The sequence below is a fragment of the Electrona antarctica genome, assembly GCF_951216825.1.
Source record: "Electrona antarctica genome assembly, chromosome: 22".
NCBI classification, from domain to species: Eukaryota; Metazoa; Chordata; class Actinopteri; order Myctophiformes; family Myctophidae; genus Electrona; species Electrona antarctica.
The window spans coordinates 3,892,072-3,912,676 of NC_136805.1; the positions used below are offsets into that span (position 1 = coordinate 3,892,072).

The 20,605-nt window shown below is 45.2% G+C and overlaps 1 protein-coding gene across 2 annotated transcripts in view; it reads right to left on the bottom strand.

The window, feature by feature from the left end:
* Window positions 1–2,006: 2,006 nt before the first annotated feature.
* The window catches only part of heatr1 (HEAT repeat containing 1), a 57,774-nt gene continuing 39,175 nt past the window's right edge, over window positions 2,007–20,605 (bottom strand). For both annotated transcript variants that reach the window (XM_079492984.1, XM_079492983.1), the window contains exons 38-45: window positions 10,951–11,109; window positions 10,296–10,430; window positions 8,520–8,624; window positions 7,254–7,422; window positions 6,001–6,161; window positions 4,170–4,328; window positions 3,938–4,046; window positions 2,007–2,919 (exon numbers count right to left, since the gene is read on the bottom strand). In XM_079492984.1, the coding sequence (XP_079349110.1) occupies window positions 2,831–2,919; window positions 3,938–4,046; window positions 4,170–4,328; window positions 6,001–6,161; window positions 7,254–7,422; window positions 8,520–8,624; window positions 10,296–10,430; window positions 10,951–11,109 (1,086 nt within the window). In that variant the 3' untranslated portion in view covers window positions 2,007–2,830. The remainder of the gene's footprint in view (window positions 2,920–3,937; window positions 4,047–4,169; window positions 4,329–6,000; window positions 6,162–7,253; window positions 7,423–8,519; window positions 8,625–10,295; window positions 10,431–10,950; window positions 11,110–20,605) is intronic.

The window sequence follows — 20,605 nt, forward strand, 5'->3', positions numbered from 1 at the left end:
TTTTGAGGGGCACAGCCCCTCCTATGCCCAGCTTTGTGGGTCTGTGTGAACACAAACATTGGCTGATGATTGGCTGATCACCCCGTAGCGATGATTTGATTGGCTGAGTAAAGTACATATTGAAGACAAGTAAGACGCGCGAACGCGGGAAGCGAACGCAGCTCGTAAATTGCAAAAACAACAATTAGAATAAATTACGTAATTTTTTAAGGTTTTTTTTAAGTTCTCTTTTTTGTGTTTAAGTTTTTTTTTAAGTTAAGTTTTTTTTAAGTTTTTCCTTTTAAAGTTTTTCCTTAAGTTATTTTTTTTTTTTAAGTTAATTTTTTTTTAAGTTAAGTTTTTTTTAAGTTAAGTTGTCTTTTTTTGTGTTAAGATTTTTTTTTAAGTTAAGTTTTTCCTTTAAGTTTTTTTTTTAAGTTAAAGGGATAGTTCAGATTTTTTTAACTTAAGTTGTATGAAATACTTGCCATTAATATAGTGGTTGCAACTGTATTAATTGATTGCCCGAGTCCCATGGTGGGAGTTCTGCTCTGGTTTTGGTCAATATTAAGTAGTTCCGGTCATTTTGTGGGGGGCACTGGGGCCACGCAGTAAAAGTAAATTAATCCACAAAACGAACGTAATTTGTATTGTTGACCTATTTCTAAAATATTAGCGCGACTTTCGTTCAACTTTGACCCCTCTCACATGGAACTATTTTTTGGGCGTAGTGATATGGACACAAAAAACATAGTTCTGTGTGATAGAGGGGTAAAAAAAAGAACGGAAGTTGCACTAATATTTTAGAAATAGGTCAACAATACAAATGACGTTAGTTTTGTGGATTCATTTACTTTTACTGCGTGGCCCCCAGTGCCCCCCACAAAATGACCGGAACTACTTGATATTTAACCAAGACCAGAGCAGAACTCCCACCATGGGACTCGGGCAATCAATTAATACAGTTGCAACCACTATATTAATGGCAAGTATTTCATACAACTTAAGTTCAAAAAATCTGAACTATCCCTTTAAGTTTTTTTTTAAGTTAAGTTTTGTGTGTGTGTGTGTGTGTGTGTGCGCGCGTGCGTGTGTTTTTGTGTGTGATACAGCTGCGCCCTCTGGTGGTGGGCGGGTGGTGTTACAGCGTGACAGACACACAGACAGACATGATCTGCTGGGTCTCATAGTAAATGCTCACTGCGTTCGCAATAAAAGTGAGGGCAGAAAAGTGAAGACACCAAAAGTGATTGGCCGGAATGACATTTATGATGATTGGATTGGCTGAGCACGGAATGTGATGAATCGATGTATGATAAGAGCGCTCCTCACCTCACACGGATCACTTGTGCCATACCACACAGCTCCATGTTATGTATGGAGATCTAAAGGTGTACGTTTCCAACAATTCCATTATTTAGAGAAGTGGTTCTCAGCTAAAGGCTTTAGTATAGTATCAAAATCAGTTCAACCACTTTAACCCCATTTTCTATTTAGGCATTTCAAAAATAGCCAATTTACAAACTCACAGCACTCACATCTAGTATTTTCTTAAGGTCAAAATATTAAATGAATTAAATAAATAAACAAATAAATGCAGGGGTCCATACTCTCTAAATGCAGGAGTCCATACTCTCTAAATGCAGGGGTCCATACTCTCTAAATGCAGGGGTCCATACTCTCCATCTAAATACCAATCTGGGGATCCTTGACATGGACCTGGACGCCACTTAACACATTGAGAGCCCACGCAAAACTGCCCAAAAATCACTTTCACCTAGAAAATCCATTCACATTTTTTATAATTCAGCTGACTGTGGACACATGCTGGAACTTTTTACTTTGAAATGAGTTATTTAATTTAAACACCAAATGCATTCTCAATGGCGAAAACACAAACTTTGTTTTTTTATATATATATATATATATATTTTTTTTTTTCCCCCCAAAGACGTCCACAGACGTCTTGGGCACAACATGTGTTTTAAGAGCATAATACATGAGAAATATGAGAACATAAGCATAAGCTCAAAGAAAGTTCCATCATTTTATTAAAATAGATCTTCACAATGTATCACAACCGAGTGTGAGCCATGGACCCAAGTGTCAAATAGATAGAACACAAAAATATTGCACACACAAAAACAAACAATACTTGAGACTGATACATACCGGTACACTAATAATGATGTATATAACTGCATACAGTAACTTATGTTAAATACATTTGAAACACACATCGACAGTTATAATACTGTGTCAAACACTAACTGTCAAACTGTGATTAACACCACAGATGGACTGAGAGAGTTGAATGAAGTGAGCCAGCCAGCCAGCCAGCCAGTCACTGACCAGTCAGTCAGAGGCCACCAGATACATCAGCCAGTCACTGACCAGTCAGTCAGAGGCCACCAGATACATCCGTCTCCCAAAACAAGTTAGAATTCTAACTGAACATTACTCTGAACCCTCGTCATACTGTACAGTACACACAGAAAGGTACGGTGTGCTAATCAATACAAACAACGCAAACCAAAGGGTAACTGTCCACTGTGTGTGTGTGTGTGTGTGCGTGCGTGTCACGCTGACGTACATGCAGTTAATCTGTAAACCAGGGCTAGTGGAGTTGGTTCTATCCGGTCTGCTGGATGCAGTGGTGGAAGGTAAGTACGTACTGTACTTACTTTTTTTTGGGATTACCAGGCAAACAGAAATGTATTCTTTATTCATATGTTCCAATGTTCAAAAACATTATTTGTGTAACAATTTTATCGTCAACTTAAATGTGTAACCGCGACAGCCCCGAACGCGTCGCTCTCGGTTGTCGCGATTCGTTTAGCGTTGTGGTGCGTTAGAAGTACTGCTGCATCGGTTCTCCCAAAATGGTCTCCATTTCCTGCAGGACCTTCTGGACCTGCTTCTCCACCTCCTCGGACTCATCTGAAACACACACACACACACGCACACACACACACACACACAATGAGAGAGAGAGAGAGAGAGAGTGAAATTCAGAACAAAATTCAATGATTCAATTTCATGAAGAAATCAATGAAAAAAAATCAAAGAAATTCCATAAATTAAAATAGCAAATGAATAATAAGTAAAGAAAATAGCTGAACCATTGCTTGTAGATCTGCTATTTTCAACTAGTTTGGGTCCCGGGGCAAAAAAGTTTAGACCAGGGGTCCTCAACGTTTTTGGCTGGGGGGGGGACCCCCGTTAATGCTTTGGCCATGTCTCGCGACCCCCGCCCCACCCCCCCTCCCCACCCCCAATACAAACTGACTGCAAAAATAACCTTAATAATAGAGAAAATATATCATAAATGAATACTGAAACCAGATATAATCATTAAGGAAAGTTTATGCATGCACCACGTACTATGTAAACTCTTAATTTCCATTTTACAGCCATTCAGTTGCAAAAAAGAAAAGAAAACAAGTTTTCTGTTCTTTTATATCATTTGGGGACCCCCCGACGGGTCGCGACCCACGGGTTGAGAACCCGTGCTTTAGACTGTCAAACCAACTATTGGATGGAAGGCTGGGTTGGCCTAACCTGACTCCGCCAGATGGGGCAGCAGAGAGTACACTGGGTTCCCCCCTCCTGCTCCCATCTGGGAACTCTCAGGCAGACTTGATGCCCGGCCACAAAACGGCCTGGCCAATCAGCAGCAGCTTCTAGCAGCAGCTTCTAGCTAGAAGCTTAAGCCCCATATACGTTATTGTACGACAAAATCACTAAATCAGGCAATAAAAACCAGAATGGTCCCTGGAACAACATACTTTGAGATGGGGGTCTGCAGCCAATTTTGGGGGTCCTTAAATAGTTTGAGAATCACTGATATAGAAACATGTATTTGTTTCAGAAAAACTTCAGGATTCAAGAAGACATTTGTAGAATCTGCTCTCGGGTCTTAACACAATCAGCGCCGGGATTTCTGTTCTCTACTCACCCTCCATGAGTTCAGCCAGGAAGGGGATGGTCTCTGGGAGCAGGACGTTGTAGTTCTCCCTCAGCTTCCCCGTCAACTCCATCAGCGCCAGCAGGGACGAGAAACGCACCTGGACCCGAGACACCACCACGGCCATTAATGAGAGCGTGACGGGACATGTTCTGTTATGTCTGGACGAGTGCGTGTGTGTGTGTGTGTGTGTGTGTGTGTGTGTGTGTGTGTGTGTGTGTACCTTGGCGGAGTCGTGTCTGGTCTTGAGGAGGATCTGGTAGTTGAGGGGCTTCCATTGGCTGTCGTCTCCCATGGCCACGGCGAACTGACCGATGCAGGGCAGCAGGTGATTGGTCACTCTGCTCTGGAACGCCTCGTCTCCTCCCAGGGTGTTCTCCAGCTACGGGACGCACAACACACACACGACACACACACAACGCACACACAGGGACACGACACACACACAACGCACACACACACACACACACACACACACACAGGGACACAACGCACACACACACACACACACACACACACAGGGACACGACACACACAGGGACACATGAGTATGGGCTTACGCAAGTACATTAACTACGTGACAGGGCTGTTTTCTGCCCCCTCAATGTCGTAACTCTGTCTTACTCTATGGCTCTGGGCTAGATCATATGGACATATGACATCAACTTGCGACAGGAGCAGTTCCTATTGAGTGAAAGATTCTTTATTTATGAAAGAAATGACAATGTTTAAGGTGTTTTTTATTTTAGTTGTATAATTTTTTAAGGCATATTTGTCTGATTAGCCAGGGATCATTTTAAGGCACAGTGGTTCAAGGAACTGTCTTTATGTTTACCACGGGGAAAACTACATGCTTTCTTAAAAGCATCTGGAAGCCGACACTGACCTGGTCGACCAGCGGTCCCAGCAGGGTCTAAACTACAGTACATTCTTAAAAGCAGCTGGAAGCAGACACTGACCTGGTCGACCAGCGGTCCCAGCAGGGTCTAAACTACAGTACATTCTTAAAAGCAGCTGGAAGCCAACACTGACCTGGTCGACCAGCGGTCCCAGCAGGGTCTAAACTACAGTACATTCTTAAAAGAAGCTGGAAGCCGACAATGACCTGGTCGACCAGCGGTCCCAGCAGGGTCTAAACTACAGTACATTCTTAAAAGAAGCTGGAAGCCGACAATGACCTGGTCGACCAGCGGTCCCAGCAGGGTCTAAACTACAGTACATTCTTAAAAGCAGCTGGAAGCAGACACTGACCTGGTCGACCAGCGGTCACAGCAGGGTCTAAACTACAGTACATTCTTAAAAGCAGCTGGAAGCAGACACTGACCTGGTCGACCAGCGGTCACAGCAGGGTCTAAACTACAGTACATTCTTAAAAGAAGCTGGAAGCCGACAATGACCTGGTCGACCAGCGGTCCCAGCAGGGTCTAAACTACAGTACATTCTTAAAAGCAGCTGGAAGCAGACACTGACCTGGTCGACCAGCGGTCCCAGCAGGGTCTAAACTACAGTACATTCTTAAAAGCAGCTGGAAGCAGACACTGACCTGGTCGACCAGCGGTCCCAGCAGGGTCTAAACTACAGTACATTCTTAAAAGCAGCTGGAAGCCGACAATGACCTGGTCGACCAGCGGTCCCAGCAGGGTCTAAACTACAGTACATTCTTAAAAGCAGCTGGAAGCCGACACTGACCTGGTCGACCAGCGGTCACAGCAGGGTCTAAACTACAGTACATTCTTAAAAGCAGCTGGAAGCCGACACTGACCTGGTCGACCAGCGGTCACAGCAGGGTCTAAACTACAGTACATTCTTAAAAGCAGCTGGAAGCAGACACTGACCTGGTCCACCAGCGGTCCCAGCAGCGTCTAAACTACAGTACATTCTTAAAAGCAGCTGGAAGCAGACACTGACCTGGTCCACCAGCGGTCCCAGCAGGGTCTAAACTACAGTACATTCTTAAAAGCAGCTGGAAGCCAACACTGACCTGGTCGACCAGCGGTCCCAGCAGGGTCTAAACTACAGTACATTCTTAAAAGCAGCTGGAAGCCAACACTGACCTGGTCCACCAGCGGTCCCATCAGCGTCTCGCTCCTCTCCTTGCTCAGGAAGCGCTGTGTGTCGTACAGGAAGACCTTGAACATGCAGTCCAGAACGTACTGCAGCAGCATGCCCGTCTTCTTCACGCCATGCTCGTCCTCTGAGGCAAAGAACGCCTCGTCTGCACCGGAGAGAGAGAGGAGGAGAGAGGAGAGGAGAGGAGAGGAGAGGAGAGAGGAGGCGAGCAGAGGTTAGTTCTGGCAGAACATTTTGGATTCAGTTTAGTCAGTCTTTTGAGGGCAGATTTTACACTCTTGCATGCTGAAAATAACCGATCTACAAGCTCACAACGCGCCGCAGTGTGACGCGTTGCGAGCTTGTAGATGGGCTATTGGATAGGCTATTGGAGCTCACCGCTCCAAGAGATGGGTCAAATGCGGAGAACAAATTTCACTGCGGTAACGTGTGTGACTAATCGTACGACGTTGTCCAATCTATGTCCTAGACGACTAGAATCCACATGGATTAAAGCAAAAGAAATTCTTGCGACTGAAAAGTCCCAACGTGTGATTTGTGACACTGATTCCTAAACTATTAACCCGCCAGGAACATAGGAATATAGACACGTAGAATCTTGTAGCCTGCCACAAACGGAAAAGCCGTTTTAACAGCGATGTATTCATTAATGCATGTTTTAATACGATCGTATCGAAATCTACCGTCCGTTAGCTTTGTTGTGCTTCTGAGCCAATGGCCGCGGCCATTTTGAAAATGCGCGCGCATCCACTTACATTGCCTGCTCTGTTTTCAGACGGCTTTATCTCACAGAAGCGACATTGCAGGGGTCACTTTGTCCCAGACAAGCGTTTTCAACGGCCTGTAGCAGGCGCTGTGATACTCGCGGTCCACTTTTTCCACCACCGACCGAGAGAACAAGCACCAGCTTCGTCAACACACACGGAATGGTTTCATAGTAAAATGCGATTACGGATATTTGGCTCTTCAAAGTAAGTGTCACGCGCGATAAAACCCTGGCAGGACGCGACGGAGGGATTAAATAATGGTAGCGGTAAATGGGTTAACACAAAATGTGTTAATGTGTCGAGAACACAACATATTGCCAGTTTGACTATTATTACAAATTGCTTTTCGCCAGTCCCTTTTCTCCGTCTCCCTTTTCGCCAGTCCCTTTTCTCCGTCTCCCTTTTCGCCAGTCCCTTTTCTCCGTCTCCCTTTTCGCCAGTCCCTTTTCTCCGTCTCCCACCAGACTCACCGGTTTTAGCGACGTTGGTCTGTCGGAGGACGTCCGAGAAGGGCTTGACCAGGTTCCCGGAGAACAGGACGAACAGGCCCTTCAGGCGTCCAGCCAGGCAGTCGGCCAGGCGGTAGAAGGTGAGGAGACGCTCCTTACCGCGCGCCTCCGCCTTGCTCCAGTCAAACAACTACCACACGGACAGAGAGAGAGAGAGAGAGAGAGAGAGACGTGTTATAACTACCACACGGACAGAGAGAGAGAGAGAGAGACGTGTTATAACTACCACACGGACAGAGGGAGAGAGAGAGAGAGACGTGTTATAACTACCACACGGACACAGAGAGAGAGAGAGAGAGACGTGTCCAAGACTGATTTATCCAGACCGGAGGACGATTCTAAAGAATGTCTTCTAAAGCCTGACAGTTTTCTGAAAAACCCTATGTCGTTCTCAAAGATATTCATGCCAAGGACCCCCAACATTATACGTATTTGTCCGCCTACCCCCATATGAAAAGATGTTGTTAGGGACCCCCCCCCCCCCCCAGAAGAAAAGATGAGTAAAAACGTTTGTGGTGCAACGTTTGTGGTGCAAAAATTTGCACCACATTTAAAAAAAATAGCAGATCTTCAAGCTCGTATTAAAACATTTGTACCACATTTTTACGATAAAAAATAAAAAAGCAGATCTACAAGCTCTTTTTCAATAGCTAAAGTAGAACATATAATGGTCCCCCCACTAGGTCCGCTGGTGTTTCCTTGGAGAGTCCCCGACCCAGCGTCCGTCCTTACCTTGGTCCGCTGGTGTTTCCTTGGAGAGTCCCCGACCCAGCGTCCGTCCTTAACTGGTGTTTCCTTGGAGAGTCCCCGACCCAGCGTCCTTACCTGGTGTTTCCTTGGAGAGTCCCCGACCCAGCGTCCGTCCTTACCTGGTGTTTCCTTGGAGAGTCCCCGACCCAGCGTCCGTCCTTACCTGGTGTTTCCTTGGAGAGTCCCCGACCCAGCGTCCGTCCTTACCTGGTGTTTCCTTGGAGAGTCCCCGACCCAGCGTCCGTCCGTACCTTGAAGAAGTGTTTCCTTGGAGAGTCCCCGACCCAGCGTCCGTCCTTACCTGGTGTTTCCTTGGAGAGTCGCCGACCCAGCGTCCGTCCTTACCTGGTGTTTCCTTGGAGAGTCCCCGACCCAGCGTCCGTCCTTACCTGGTGTTTCCTTGGAGAGTCCCCGACCCAGCGTCCGTCCTTACCTGGTGTTTCCTTGGAGAGTCCCCGACCCAGCGTCCGTCCTTACCTTGAAGAAGAGCGGCCTGAAGGTCACCTCGGACAGCTTCATCACCATGGCTACCAGACAGTCGATGACGTTGCCCTCCACTTCCTGGGTCTTGTCCAGGTCGCCCTATCAAGAGACACGAGGGAGCGATGAGGTCACACAGCACGTCCACCAATGACAGACAGAGGGCCTTGATTGCAGTTATCAGGGCGATACGTTTATCTGGTCAGCCTAATGCTGCTATTTAACAGTTCTACTGCGAAATATGATTTATCCGCATTTTAATCAAGTGTTCTACGCTGCCTAGATTGTTTTATTACCTTTAGATCATACGCTGAAGTATTTGGACGTTTGATCTGTGAAAATCCGGTCCATATCCGTACCTTAGTTTGTTTTTGGACGATCGCACCACCCGCCATCTTGCAAAGCAGAAAGGAGGGGGCTGGGAGGCTGTTGTAGTCATACAAAACCTCCGTCCGCTTGCATTGGACTCAATTTCCCAGAAGCCCTAGCAGCCCAGCATAAGTATCGATTTCCGGTTTCTTCGTCATAACATGATCCTCTCTCTCCCTGCTCCGCGGCAGAGGCGGACTTTTTTTATTATTATTGATGCGATGCGATTTAGGTTCATAAAACAAATAGCGGGTCTGTCGTATTACGCAGCGACGCAACACTGGATCAAACAATTAGCGGCCGTCAAACTGTTAACAGCTTCCGCGCCATTGCCGACGATTAAAGTCAATTGAAGCTTAATTTTGATACTGGCGCTTAACGCCATTGCCGACGGCCTCCGGCAATTGAGCTTTTATAGCGCGTTCGATTGCTCGAGCCAAAATGCTACTCACGTTAGCCGGTTAGCTAGCTGTGTTGTTAGCACAGGACTGGATCGCCCATCTTAGATCGTCGTCGCCATAAGCATCCATTCTATCCATTTCTTTCAATCGCCTGTAACTCCTATTCCTTGTCCCAGGTGGCATTTTGGGTCAAAACAGCGTTTCTTTGACGGCACAGAGCTGACAATGTAGAGCTCTCCGGAGCTCCGGCCTGGATTCACTTTGTAAACAAGGCCCATCCAGCTGTGTGAAAACTCCTAACTTAGGACTACCGGTTGTGGACCGGAAATGGCGGCTTTTCAAAATAAGAGCTCAAATTAAAAAAATGCTGGCGTGAATTAGATCCTAATTTTTCAATAAATAATAGCGGTCTAAGTGTTAAGCAATAATATGTCAACATTTTAATTACTTTATTTTTGAGTGGTGCAAACCACTCCAATAACCAGCTTTGTCTGTACCCGTGTACCTGTACATGGCCCCACGTACAGATGCATGGTTGCTATGGTTAGTGTGTGACGTCACCGCACCACTCAGTTCACACGGGTGTGATGTTTTATTTATTTGTTGGTATTCAGACAGCCAGCAATGAGTAAAACGCTCCCAAAAAAACTTTAGTGTCTGTGACACATCTAGGGGCCAATATCTGCATTCAAAGATGTTCCTAGAAGCTTTGTCATTGGTCGAAAAAAAACCCGGTCGAAATGACTAACCAATCAGGAAGTAGGCAGGCAAATCGACCAATGACAAAGCTTCTAGGAAAATCTTTGAATGCAGATTGCGGCCCCTAGATGTGTCCCTAGATTGGGAGCGTTCTACCCATTGCTGGCTGTCTGTTTTGACATCTTATTGCTTATAGCAGCTTTAATGCGTATTTCTGACTTCATGTCTGATTGAAAGGTAACAGTTACAGTTGTGGACATACAACATACAACAGCGTGGTCGATAGACAGACAGACAGACAGACCTGGCAGTGCTGCGCCCTGAAGTCCAGAGCGGTGAGGAAGAAGGAGGTGAGCTCTGATTGGTTGGCGCTGAGCTGCTCTCTCTCCATTTGAGTGATGTGTTCTTTCAGCACGCTCATCAGAGGAGCCAGGTGACCCTGCACACACACACACACACACACACACACACACACACACACACACACACACACACACACACACACACACACACACACACACACACACACACACACACACACACACACACACACACACACACACACACACACACACACACACAATATTTCATTATGGCTACTTGAGTTGGAATATTGATGAGGTAGGAATTGACGGCAATTTTTATGTTTTTACTTGTCGTTAGTGGCTTTTAATAAGACCGTAATAACATATTAAGACTCTACAAAATGTTTTCTGAAAAACCTACAGTATGCCGCTATATCAGTGGTCCTCAAAACATTTTCATGTCAAGGACCGCTAAAATTATGTATGTGTTTGGCCGCGGATTAATCCGTTTTGAAACAGATGAGTTAAAATGTTCGGTTTAAGATAATATATATATTCAAAGATTTGCACACATTAAAAAAAAGAAATAGCCAAAGTATAAAAAAATCAAGTAATCTAAAGCGACCCAAACGGACAGATAAATGCAGATCTTACCTCCTTGTTTCCGACTAGGTCGCTGTAACAGCGTGTGAGGGTGGGTAGCAGGACCCTGGGGGGCACCTTGGTGGCCAGGGTGGCTCTGAGGGAGGCCAGGCGGACACACAGCGGGGGGGAGGCCGAGGTGGTCTCGGCCAGGTGGGTCAGACGACACACCTGGTGGAGGGAGAGGACGGCAATCAGCTTCAATAGCAACGCATCTGTCATCACCGTCGCTACTGGTGGTCAGATGTGTTTTTGTAAATGAATGGGTATTTATAAATATTGAACACATGTAAAGTATTAAAGAGATTTCCTAAAAAACTAACAGTTTTGACATACAGTACAAGGTTACAATAATATATTATTTGTACAAACTACAGGTCTTTAGTTTTTTTTTTTTTTACAAAAGTATGTAACAATATTATTCACATATATTTTGTCACCCCATACATAGACACTGAACCCCTAATTGCTCCCGATGTGCAGGTTGGTGCCTTGCATTGTTTCCTCCACCTTCGGTGTACAGTATGAATGTAATGCACAATTGTAAAGCACTTTGGAAAGAAGTGCTATATAAATGCACCATTTACCATACCGAGTACACACAAATGGCAGTGCAAATATGAGGGTAGTTTAATTTCTAGCTTACCTGTAACATAGTTTAATGGAGGTAGTTTCTAGTTTACCTGTAAGGTAGTTTTGTGCAGGTTGTTTCTAGGTTACCTGTAAGGTAGTTTTGTGGAGGTTGTTTCTAGGTTACCTGTAAGGTAGTTTTGTGCAGGTTGTTTCTAGGTTACCTGTAAGGTAGTTTTGTGGAGGTTGTTTCTAGGTTACCTGTAAGGTAGTTTTGTGGAGGTTGTTTCTAGGTTACCTGTAAGGTAGTTTTGTGCAGGTTGTTTCTAGGTTACCTGTAAGGTAGTTTTGTGCAGGTTGTTTCTAGGTTACCTGTAAGGTAGTTTTGTGGAGGTTGTTTCTAGGTTACCTGTAAGGTAGTTTTGTGCAGGTTGTTTCTAGTTTACCTGTAAGGTAGTTTTGTGCAGGTTGTTTCTAGGTTACCTGTAAGGTAGTTTTGTGGAGGTTGTTTCTAGGTTACCTGTAAGGTAGTTTTGTGGAGGTTGTTTCTAGGTTACCTGTAAGGTAGTTTTGTGCAGGTTGTTTCTAGGTTACCTGTAAGGTAGTTTTGTGGAGGTTGTTTCTAGGTTACCTGTAAGGTAGTTTTGTGCAGGTTGTTTCTAGGTTACCTGTAAGGTAGTTTTGTGCAGGTTGTTTCTAGGTTACCTGTAAGGTAGTTTTGTGCAGGTTGTTTCTAGGTTACCTGTAAGGTAGTTTTGTGCAGGTTGTTTCTAGTTTACCTGTAAGGTAGTTTTGTGCAGGTTGTTTCTAGGTTACCTGTAAGGTAGTTTTGTGGAGGTTGTTTCTAGGTTACCTGTAAGGTAGTTTTGTGGAGGTTGTTTCTAGGTTACCTGTAAGGTAGTTTTGTGCAGGTTGTTTCTAGGTTACCTGTAAGGTAGTTTTGTGGAGGTTGTTTCTAGGTTACCTGTAAGGTAGTTTTGTGCAGGTTGTTTCTAGGTTACCTGTAAGGTAGTTTTGTGCAGGTTGTTTCTAGGTTACCTGTAAGGTAGTTTTGTGCAGGTTGTTTCTAGGTTACCTGTAAGGTAGTTTTGTGGAGGTTGTTTCTAGGTTACCTGTAAGGTAGTTTTGTGCAGGTTGTTTCTAGGTTACCTGTAAGGTAGTTTTGTGCAGGTTGTTTCTAGGTTACCTGTAAGGTAGTTTTGTGCAGGTTGTTTCTAGGTTACCTGTAAGGTAGTTTTGTGGAGGTTGTTTCTAGGTTACCTGTAAGGTAGTTTTGTGGAGGTTGTTTCTAGGTTACCTGTAAGGTAGTTTTGTGCAGGTTGTTTCTAGGTTACCTGTAAGGTAGTTTTGTGGAGGTTGTTTCTAGGTTACCTGTAAGGTAGTTTTGTGGAGGTTGTTTCTAGGTTACCTGTAAGGTAGTTTTGTGGAGGTTGTTTCTAGGTTACCTGTAAGGTAGTTTTGTGGAGGTTGTTTCTAGGTTACCTGTAAGGTAGTTTTGTGGAGGTTGTTTCTAGGTTACCTGTAAGGTAGTTTTGTGCAGGTTGTTTCTAGGTTACCTGTAAGGTAGTTTTGTGGAGGTTGTTTCTAGGTTACCTGTAAGGTAGTTTTGTGGAGGTTGTTTCTAGGTTACCTGTAAGGTAGTTTTGTGGAGGTTGTTTCTAGGTTACCTGTAAGGTAGTTTTGTGGAGGTTGTTTCTAGGTTACCTGTAAGGTAGTTTTGTGGAGGTTGTTTCTAGGTTACCTGTAAGGTAGTTTTGTGCAGGTTGTTTCTAGGTTACCTGTAAGGTAGTTTTGTGCAGGTTGTTTCTAGGTTACCTGTAAGGTAGTTTTGTGGAGGTTGTTTCTAGGTTACCTGTAAGGTAGTTTTGTGGAGGTTGTTTCTAGGTTACCTGTAAGGTAGTTTTGTGGAGGTTGTTTCTAGGTTACCTGTAAGGTAGTTTTGTGCAGGTCTAGTTTACCTGTTTTTTTTTTTTGATTTGATTTATTTAGAAAAGCAATCATAATACAACATTATAATCAGCGATTCAAGGATTACACAGAAAAGTCCAAAGACTTATTTCCACTGGGGTCCTCTCACACTGAACGGAACAATACTTTAAAATACATCACAAATACATAACAGTACATATACATTACATACACAACACAACAAGTACGGCCCTATCCATCCCTCTAAGATGACCCTTTATAGGGGAACCTTTTCCAGCAGCCATTGTTTAGTCTTCTGTTTAAATGTCCTCAAATTGGAGGTCAGTTTAACACTTGTTTCCAGGCTGTTCCACTGTGTGGCTCCTATGTAAATGAATGAGCCTTTGCCCACTTTACTTTTAAAAGCAGGGAGCACCACATCTGCAATACTGGCTCTGGTGAAATGGTTGTGTACCTCGTTTACTTGCCTGAAACATGTTCTTAAAACTGCTGGGACCTCTCCGTATTTAATTTTATGGACCATGTTTAGTCTAGCCATTGTTACCTTGGATTCTACTGGGAGCTACTGTAAGGTAGTTTTGTGCAGGTAGTTTACCTGTAAGGTAGTTTTGTGCAGGTCTAGTTTACCTGTAAGGTAGTTTTGTGCAGGTCTAGTTTACCTGTAAGGTAGTTTTGTGCAGGTAGTTTACCTGTAAGGTAGTTTTGTGCAGGTAGTTTACCTGTAAGGTAGTTTTGTGCAGGTCTAGTTTACCTGTAAGGTAGTTTTGTGCAGGTAGTTTACCTGTAAGGTAGTTTTGTGCAGGTCTAGTTTACCTGTAAGGTAGTTTTGTGCAGGTCTAGTTTACCTGTAAGGTAGTTTTGTGCAGGTAGTTTACCTGTAAGGTAGTTTTGTGCAGGTAGTTTACCTGTAAGGTAGTTTTGTGCAGGTCTAGTTTACCTGTAAGGTAGTTTTGTGCAGGTAGTTTACCTGTAAGGTAGTTTTGTGCAGGTAGTTTACCTGTAAGGTAGTTTTGTGCAGGTCTAGTTTACCTGTAAGGTAGTTTTGTGCAGGTCTAGTTTACCTGTAAGGTAGTTTTGTGCAGGTCTAGTTTACCTGTAAGGTAGTTTTGTGCAGGTCTAGTTTACCTGTAAGGTAGTTTTGTGCAGGTAGTTTACCTGTAAGGTAGTTTTGTGCAGGTAGTTTACCTGTAAGGTAGTTTTGTGCAGGTCTAGTTTACCTGTAAGGTAGTTTTGTGCAGGTAGTTTACCTGTAAGGTAGTTTTGTGCAGGTAGTTTACCTGTAAGGTAGTTTTGTGCAGGTAGTTTACCTGTAAGGTAGTTTTGTGCAGGTCTAGTTTACCTGTAAGGTAGTTTTGTGCAGGTCTAGTTTACCTGTAAGGTAGTTTTGTGCAGGTAGTTTACCTGTAAGGTAGTTTTGTGCAGGTAGTTTACCTGTAAGGTAGTTTTGTGCAGGTCTAGTTTACCTGTAAGGTAGTTTTGTGCAGGTCTAGTTTACCTGTAAGGTAGTTTTGTGCAGGTCTAGTTTACCTGTAAGGTAGTTTTGTGCAGGTCTAGTTTACCTGTAAGGTAGTTTTGTGCAGGTCTAGTTTACCTGTAAGGTAGTTTTGTGCAGGTAGTTTACCTGTAAGGTAGTTTTGTGCAGGTCTAGTTTACCTGTAAGGTAGTTTTGTGCAGGTCTAGTTTACCTGTAAGGTAGTTTTGTGCAGGTCTAGTTTACCTGTAAGGTAGTTTTGTGCAGGTCTAGTTTACCTGTAAGGTAGTTTTGTGCAGGTAGTTTACCTGTAAGGTAGTTTTGTGCAGGTAGTTTACCTGTAAGGTAGTTTTGTGCAGGTCTAGTTTACCTGTAAGGTAGTTTTGTGCAGGTAGTTTACCTGTAAGGTAGTTTTGTGCAGGTCTAGTTTACCTGTAAGGTAGTTTTGTGCAGGTCTAGTTTACCTGTAAGGTAGTTTTGTGCAGGTAGTTTACCTGTAAGGTAGTTTTGTGCAGGTCTAGTTTACCTGTAAGGTAGTTTTGTGCAGGTCTAGTTTACCTGTAAGGTAGTTTTGTGCAGGTCTAGTTTACCTGTAAGGTAGTTTTGTGCAGGTAGTTTACCTGTAAGGTAGTTTTGTGCAGGTAGTTTACCTGTAAGGTAGTTTTGTGCAGGTCTAGTTTACCTGTAAGGTAGTTTTGTGCAGGTAGTTTACCTGTAAGGTAGTTTTGTGCAGGTAGTTTACCTGTAAGGTAGTTTTGTGCAGGTCTAGTTTACCTGTAAGGTAGTTTTGTGCAGGTCTAGTTTACCTGTAAGGTAGTTTTGTGCAGGTAGTTTACCTGTAAGGTAGTTTTGTGCAGGTAGTTTACCTGTAAGGTAGTTTTGTGCAGGTCTAGTTTACCTGTAAGGTAGTTTTGTGCAGGTAGTTTACCTGTAAGGTAGTTTTGTGCAGGTAGTTTACCTGTAAGGTAGTTTTGTGCAGGTAGTTTACCTGTAAGGTAGTTTTGTGCAGGTCTAGTTTACCTGTAAGGTAGTTTTGTGCAGGTCTAGTTTACCTGTAAGGTAGTTTTGTGCAGGTCTAGTTTACCTGTAAGGTAGTTTTGTGCAGGTAGTTTACCTGTAAGGTAGTTTTGTGCAGGTCTAGTTTACCTGTAAGGTAGTTTTGTGCAGGTAGTTTACCTGTAAGGTAGTTTTGTGCAGGTCTAGTTTACCTGTAAGGTAGTTTTGTGCAGGTCTAGTTTACCTGTAAGGTAGTTTTGTGCAGGTAGTTTACCTGTAAGGTAGTTTTGTGCAGGTAGTTTACCTGTAAGGTAGTTTTGTGCAGGTCTAGTTTACCTGTAAGGTAGTTTTGTGCAGGTAGTTTACCTGTAAGGTAGTTTTGTGCAGGTAGTTTACCTGTAAGGTAGTTTTGTGCAGGTAGTTTACCTGTAAGGTAGTTTTGTGCAGGTCTAGTTTACCTGTAAGGTAGTTTTGTGCAGGTCTAGTTTACCTGTAAGGTAGTTTTGTGCAGGTCTAGTTTACCTGTAAGGTAGTTTTGTGCAGGTCTAGTTTACCTGTAAGGTAGTTTTGTGCAGGTCTAGTTTACCTGTAAGGTAGTTTTGTGCAGGTAGTTTACCTGTAAGGTAGTTTTGTGCAGGTAGTTTACCTGTAAGGTAGTTTTGTGCAGGTAGGGGCTGAGGAAGTGGGGCAGGGTCTAGTTTACCTGTAAGGTAGTTTTGTGCAGGTCTAGTTTACCTGTAAGGTAGTTTTGTGCAGGTCTAGTTTACCTGTAAGGTAGTTTTGTGCAGGTAGTTTACCTGTAAGGTAGTTTTGTGCAGGTAGGGGCTGAGGAAGTGGGGCAGGGTCTAGTTTACCTGTAAGGTAGTTTTGTGCAGGTAGGGGCTGAGGAAGTGGGGCAGGGTCTAGTTTACCTGTAAGGTAGTTTTGTGCAGGTAGGGGCTGAGGAAGTGGGGCAGGGTCTAGGTTACCTGTAAGGTAGTTTTGTGCAGGTAGGGGCTGAGGAAGTGGGGCAGGGTCTAGGTTACCTGTAAGGTAGTTTTGTGCAGGTAGGGGCTGAGGAAGTGGGGCAGGGTCTAGTTTACCTGTAAGGTAGTTTTGTGCAGGTAGGGGCTGAGGAAGTGGGGCAGGGTCTAGTTTACCTGTAAGGTAGTTTTGTGCAGGTAGTTTACCTGTAAGGTAGTTTTGTGCAGGTAGGGGCTGAGGAAGTGGGGCAGGGTCTAGTTTACCTGTAAGGTAGTTTTGTGCAGGTAGTTTACCTGTAAGGTAGTTTTGTGCAGGTAGGGGCTGAGGAAGTGGGGCAGGGTCTAGTTTACCTGTAAGGTAGTTTTGTGCAGGTAGTTTACCTGTAAGGTAGTTTTGTGCAGGTAGGGGCTGAGGAAGTGGGGCAGGGTCTAGTTTACCTGTAAGGTAGTTTTGTGCAGGTAGTTTACCTGTAAGGTAGTTTTGTGGAGGTAGGGGCTGAGGAAGTGGGGCAGGGTCTAGTTTACCTGTAAGGTAGTTTTGTGCAGGTAGTTTACCTGTAAGGTAGTTTTGTGCAGGTAGGGGCTGAGGAAGTGGGGCAGGGTCTAGTTTACCTGTAAGGTAGTTTTGTGCAGGTAGTTTACCTGTAAGGTAGTTTTGTGCAGGTAGGGGCTGAGGAAGTGGGGCAGGGTCTAGTTTACCTGTAAGGTAGTTTTGTGCAGGTAGTTTACCTGTAAGGTAGTTTTGTGCAGGTAGGGGCTGAGGAAGTGGGGCACGGTCTAGTTTACCTGTAAGGTAGTTTTGTGCAGGTAGGGGCTGAGGAAGTGGGGCAGGGTCTAGTTTACCTGTAAGGTAGTTTTGTGGAGGTAGTTTACCTGTAAGGTAGTTTTGTGCAGGTAGGGGCTGAGGAAGTGGGGCAGGGTCTAGTTTACCTGTAAGGTAGTTTTGTGCAGGTAGGGGCTGAGGAAGTGGGGCAGGGTCTAGTTTACCTGTAAGGTAGTTTTGTGCAGGTAGGGGCTGAGGAAGTGGGGCAGGGTCTAGGTTACCTGTAAGGTAGTTTTGTGCAGGTAGGGGCTGAGGAAGTGGGGCAGGGTCTAGGTTACCTGTAAGGTAGTTTTGTGCAGGTAGGGGCTGAGGAAGTGGGGCAGGGTCTAGGTTACCTGTAAGGTAGTTTTGTGCAGGTAGTTTACCTGTAAGGTAGTTTTGTGCAGGTAGTTTACCTGTAAGGTAGTTTTGTGCAGGTAGTTTACCTGTAAGGTAGTTTTGTGCAGGTAGGGGCTGAGGAAGTGGGGCAGGGTCTAGGTTACCTGTAAGGTAGTTTTGTGCAGGTAGGGGCTGAGGAAGTGGGGCAGGGTCTAGTTTACCTGTAAGGTAGTTTACCTGTAAGGTAGTTTTGTGCAGGTAGTTTACCTGTAAGGTAGTTTTGTGCAGGTAGGGGCTGAGGAAGTGGGGCAGGGTCTAGGTTACCTGTAAGGTAGTTTTGTGCAGGTAGTTTACCTGTAAGGTAGTTTTGTGCAGGTAGGGGCTGAGGAAGTGGGGCAGGGTCTAGGTTACCTGTAAGGTAGTTTTGTGCAGGTAGGTTACCTGTAAGGTAGTTTTGTGCAGGTAGGGGCTGAGGAAGTGGGGCAGGGTCTAGGTTACCTGTAAGGTAGTTTTGTGCAGGTAGTTTACCTGTAAGGTAGTTTTGTGCAGGTAGGGGCTGAGGAAGTGGGGCAGGGTCTAGGTTACCTGTAAGGTAGTTTTGTGCAGGTAGTTTACCTGTAAGGTAGTTTTGTGCAGGTAGTTTACCTGTAAGGTAGTTTTGTGCAGGTAGGGGCTGAGGAAGTGGGGCAGGGTCTAGTTTACCTGTAAGGTAGTTTTGTGCAGGTAGGGGCTGAGGAAGTGGGGCAGGGTCTAGTTTACCTGTAAGGTAGTTTTGTGCAGGTAGTTTACCTGTAAGGTAGTTTTGTGCAGGTAGTTTACCTGTAAGGTAGTTTTGTGCAGGTAGGGGCTGAGGAAGTGGGGCAGGGTCTAGGTTACCTGTAAGGTAGTTTTGTGCAGGTAGTTTACCTGTAAGGTAGTTTTGTGCAGGTAGGGGCTGAGGAAGTGGGGCAGGGTCTAGTTTACCTGTAAGGTAGTTTTGTGCAGGTAGGGGCTGAGGAAGTGGGGCAGGGTCTAGGTTACCTGTAAGGTAGTTTTGTGCAGGTAGGGGCTGAGGAAGTGGGGCAGGGTCTAGGTTACCTGTAAGGTAGTTTTGTGCAGGTAGTTTACCTGCAAGGTAGTTTTGTGCAGGTAGGGGCTGAGGAAGTGGGGCAGGGTCTAGGTTACCTGTAAGGTAGTTTTGTGCAGGTAGGGGCTGAGGAAGTGGGGCAGGGTCTAGGTTACCTGTAAGGTAGTTTTGTGCAGGTAGGGGCTGAGGAAGTGGGGCAGGGTCTAGTTTACCTGTAAGGTAGTTTTGTGCAGGTAGGGGCTGAGGAAGTGGGGCAGGGTCTAGGTTACCTGTAAGGTAGTTTTGTGCAGGTAGTTTACCTGTAAGGTAGTTTTGTGCAGGTAGGGGCTGAGGAAGTGGGGCAGGGTCTAGGTTACCTGTAAGGTAGTTTTGTGCAGGTAGGGGCTGAGGAAGTGGGGCAGGGTCTAGTTTACCTGTAAGGTAGTTTTGTGCAGGTAGGGGCTGAGGAAGTGGGGCAGGGTCTAGTTTACCTGTAAGGTAGTTTTGTGCAGGTAGGGGCTGAGGAAGTGGGGCAGGGTCTAGGTTACCTGTAAGGTAGTTTTGTGCAGGTAGTTTACCTGTAAGGTAGTTTTGTGCAGGTAGGGGCTGAGGAAGTGGGGCAGGGTCTAGGTTACCTGTAAGGTAGTTTTGTGCAGGTAGGGGCTGAGGAAGTGGGGCAGGGTCTAGGTTACCTGTAAGGTAGTTTTGTGCAGGTAGTTTACCTGTAAGGTAGTTTTGTGCAGGTAGGGGCTGAGGAAGTGGGGCAGGGTCTAGGTTACCTGTAAGGTAGTTTTGTGCAGGTAGGGGCTGAGGAAGTGGGGCAGGGTCTAGTTTACCTGTAAGGTAGTTTTGTGCAGGTAGGGGCTGAGGAAGTGGGGCAGGGTCTAGTTTACCTGTAAGGTAGTTTTGTGCAGGTAGGGGCTGAGGAAGTGGGGCAGGGTCTAGGTTACCTGTAAGGTAGTTTTGTGCAGGTAGTTTACCTGTAAGGTAGTTTTGTGCAGGTAGGGGCTGAGGAAGTGGGGCAGGGTCTAGGTTACCTGTAAGGTAGTTTTGTGCAGGTAGGGGCTGAGGAAGTGGGGCAGGGTCTAGGTTACCTGTAAGGTAGTTTTGTGCAGGTAGTTTACCTGTAAGGTAGTTTTGTGCAGGTAGGGGCTGAGGAAGTGGGGCAGGGTCTAGGTTACCTGTAAGGTAGTTTTGTGCAGGTAGGGGCTGAGGAAGTGGGGCAGGGTCTAGGTTACCTGTAAGGTAGTTTTGTGCAGGTAGGGGCTGAGGAAGTGGGGCAGGGTCTAGGTTACCTGTAAGGTAGTTTTGTGCAGGTAGGGGCTGAGGAAGTGGGGCAGGGTCTAGGTTACCTGTAAGGTAGTTTTGTGCAGGTAGGGGCTGAGGAAGTGGGGCAGGGTCTAGGTTACCTGTAAGGTAGTTTTGTGCAGGTAGTTTACCTGTAAGGTAGTTTTGTGCAGGTAGGGGCTGAGGAAGTGGGGCAGGGTCTAGGTTACCTGTAAGGTAGTTTTGTGCAGGTAGTTTACCTGTAAGGTAGTTTTGTGCAGGTAGGG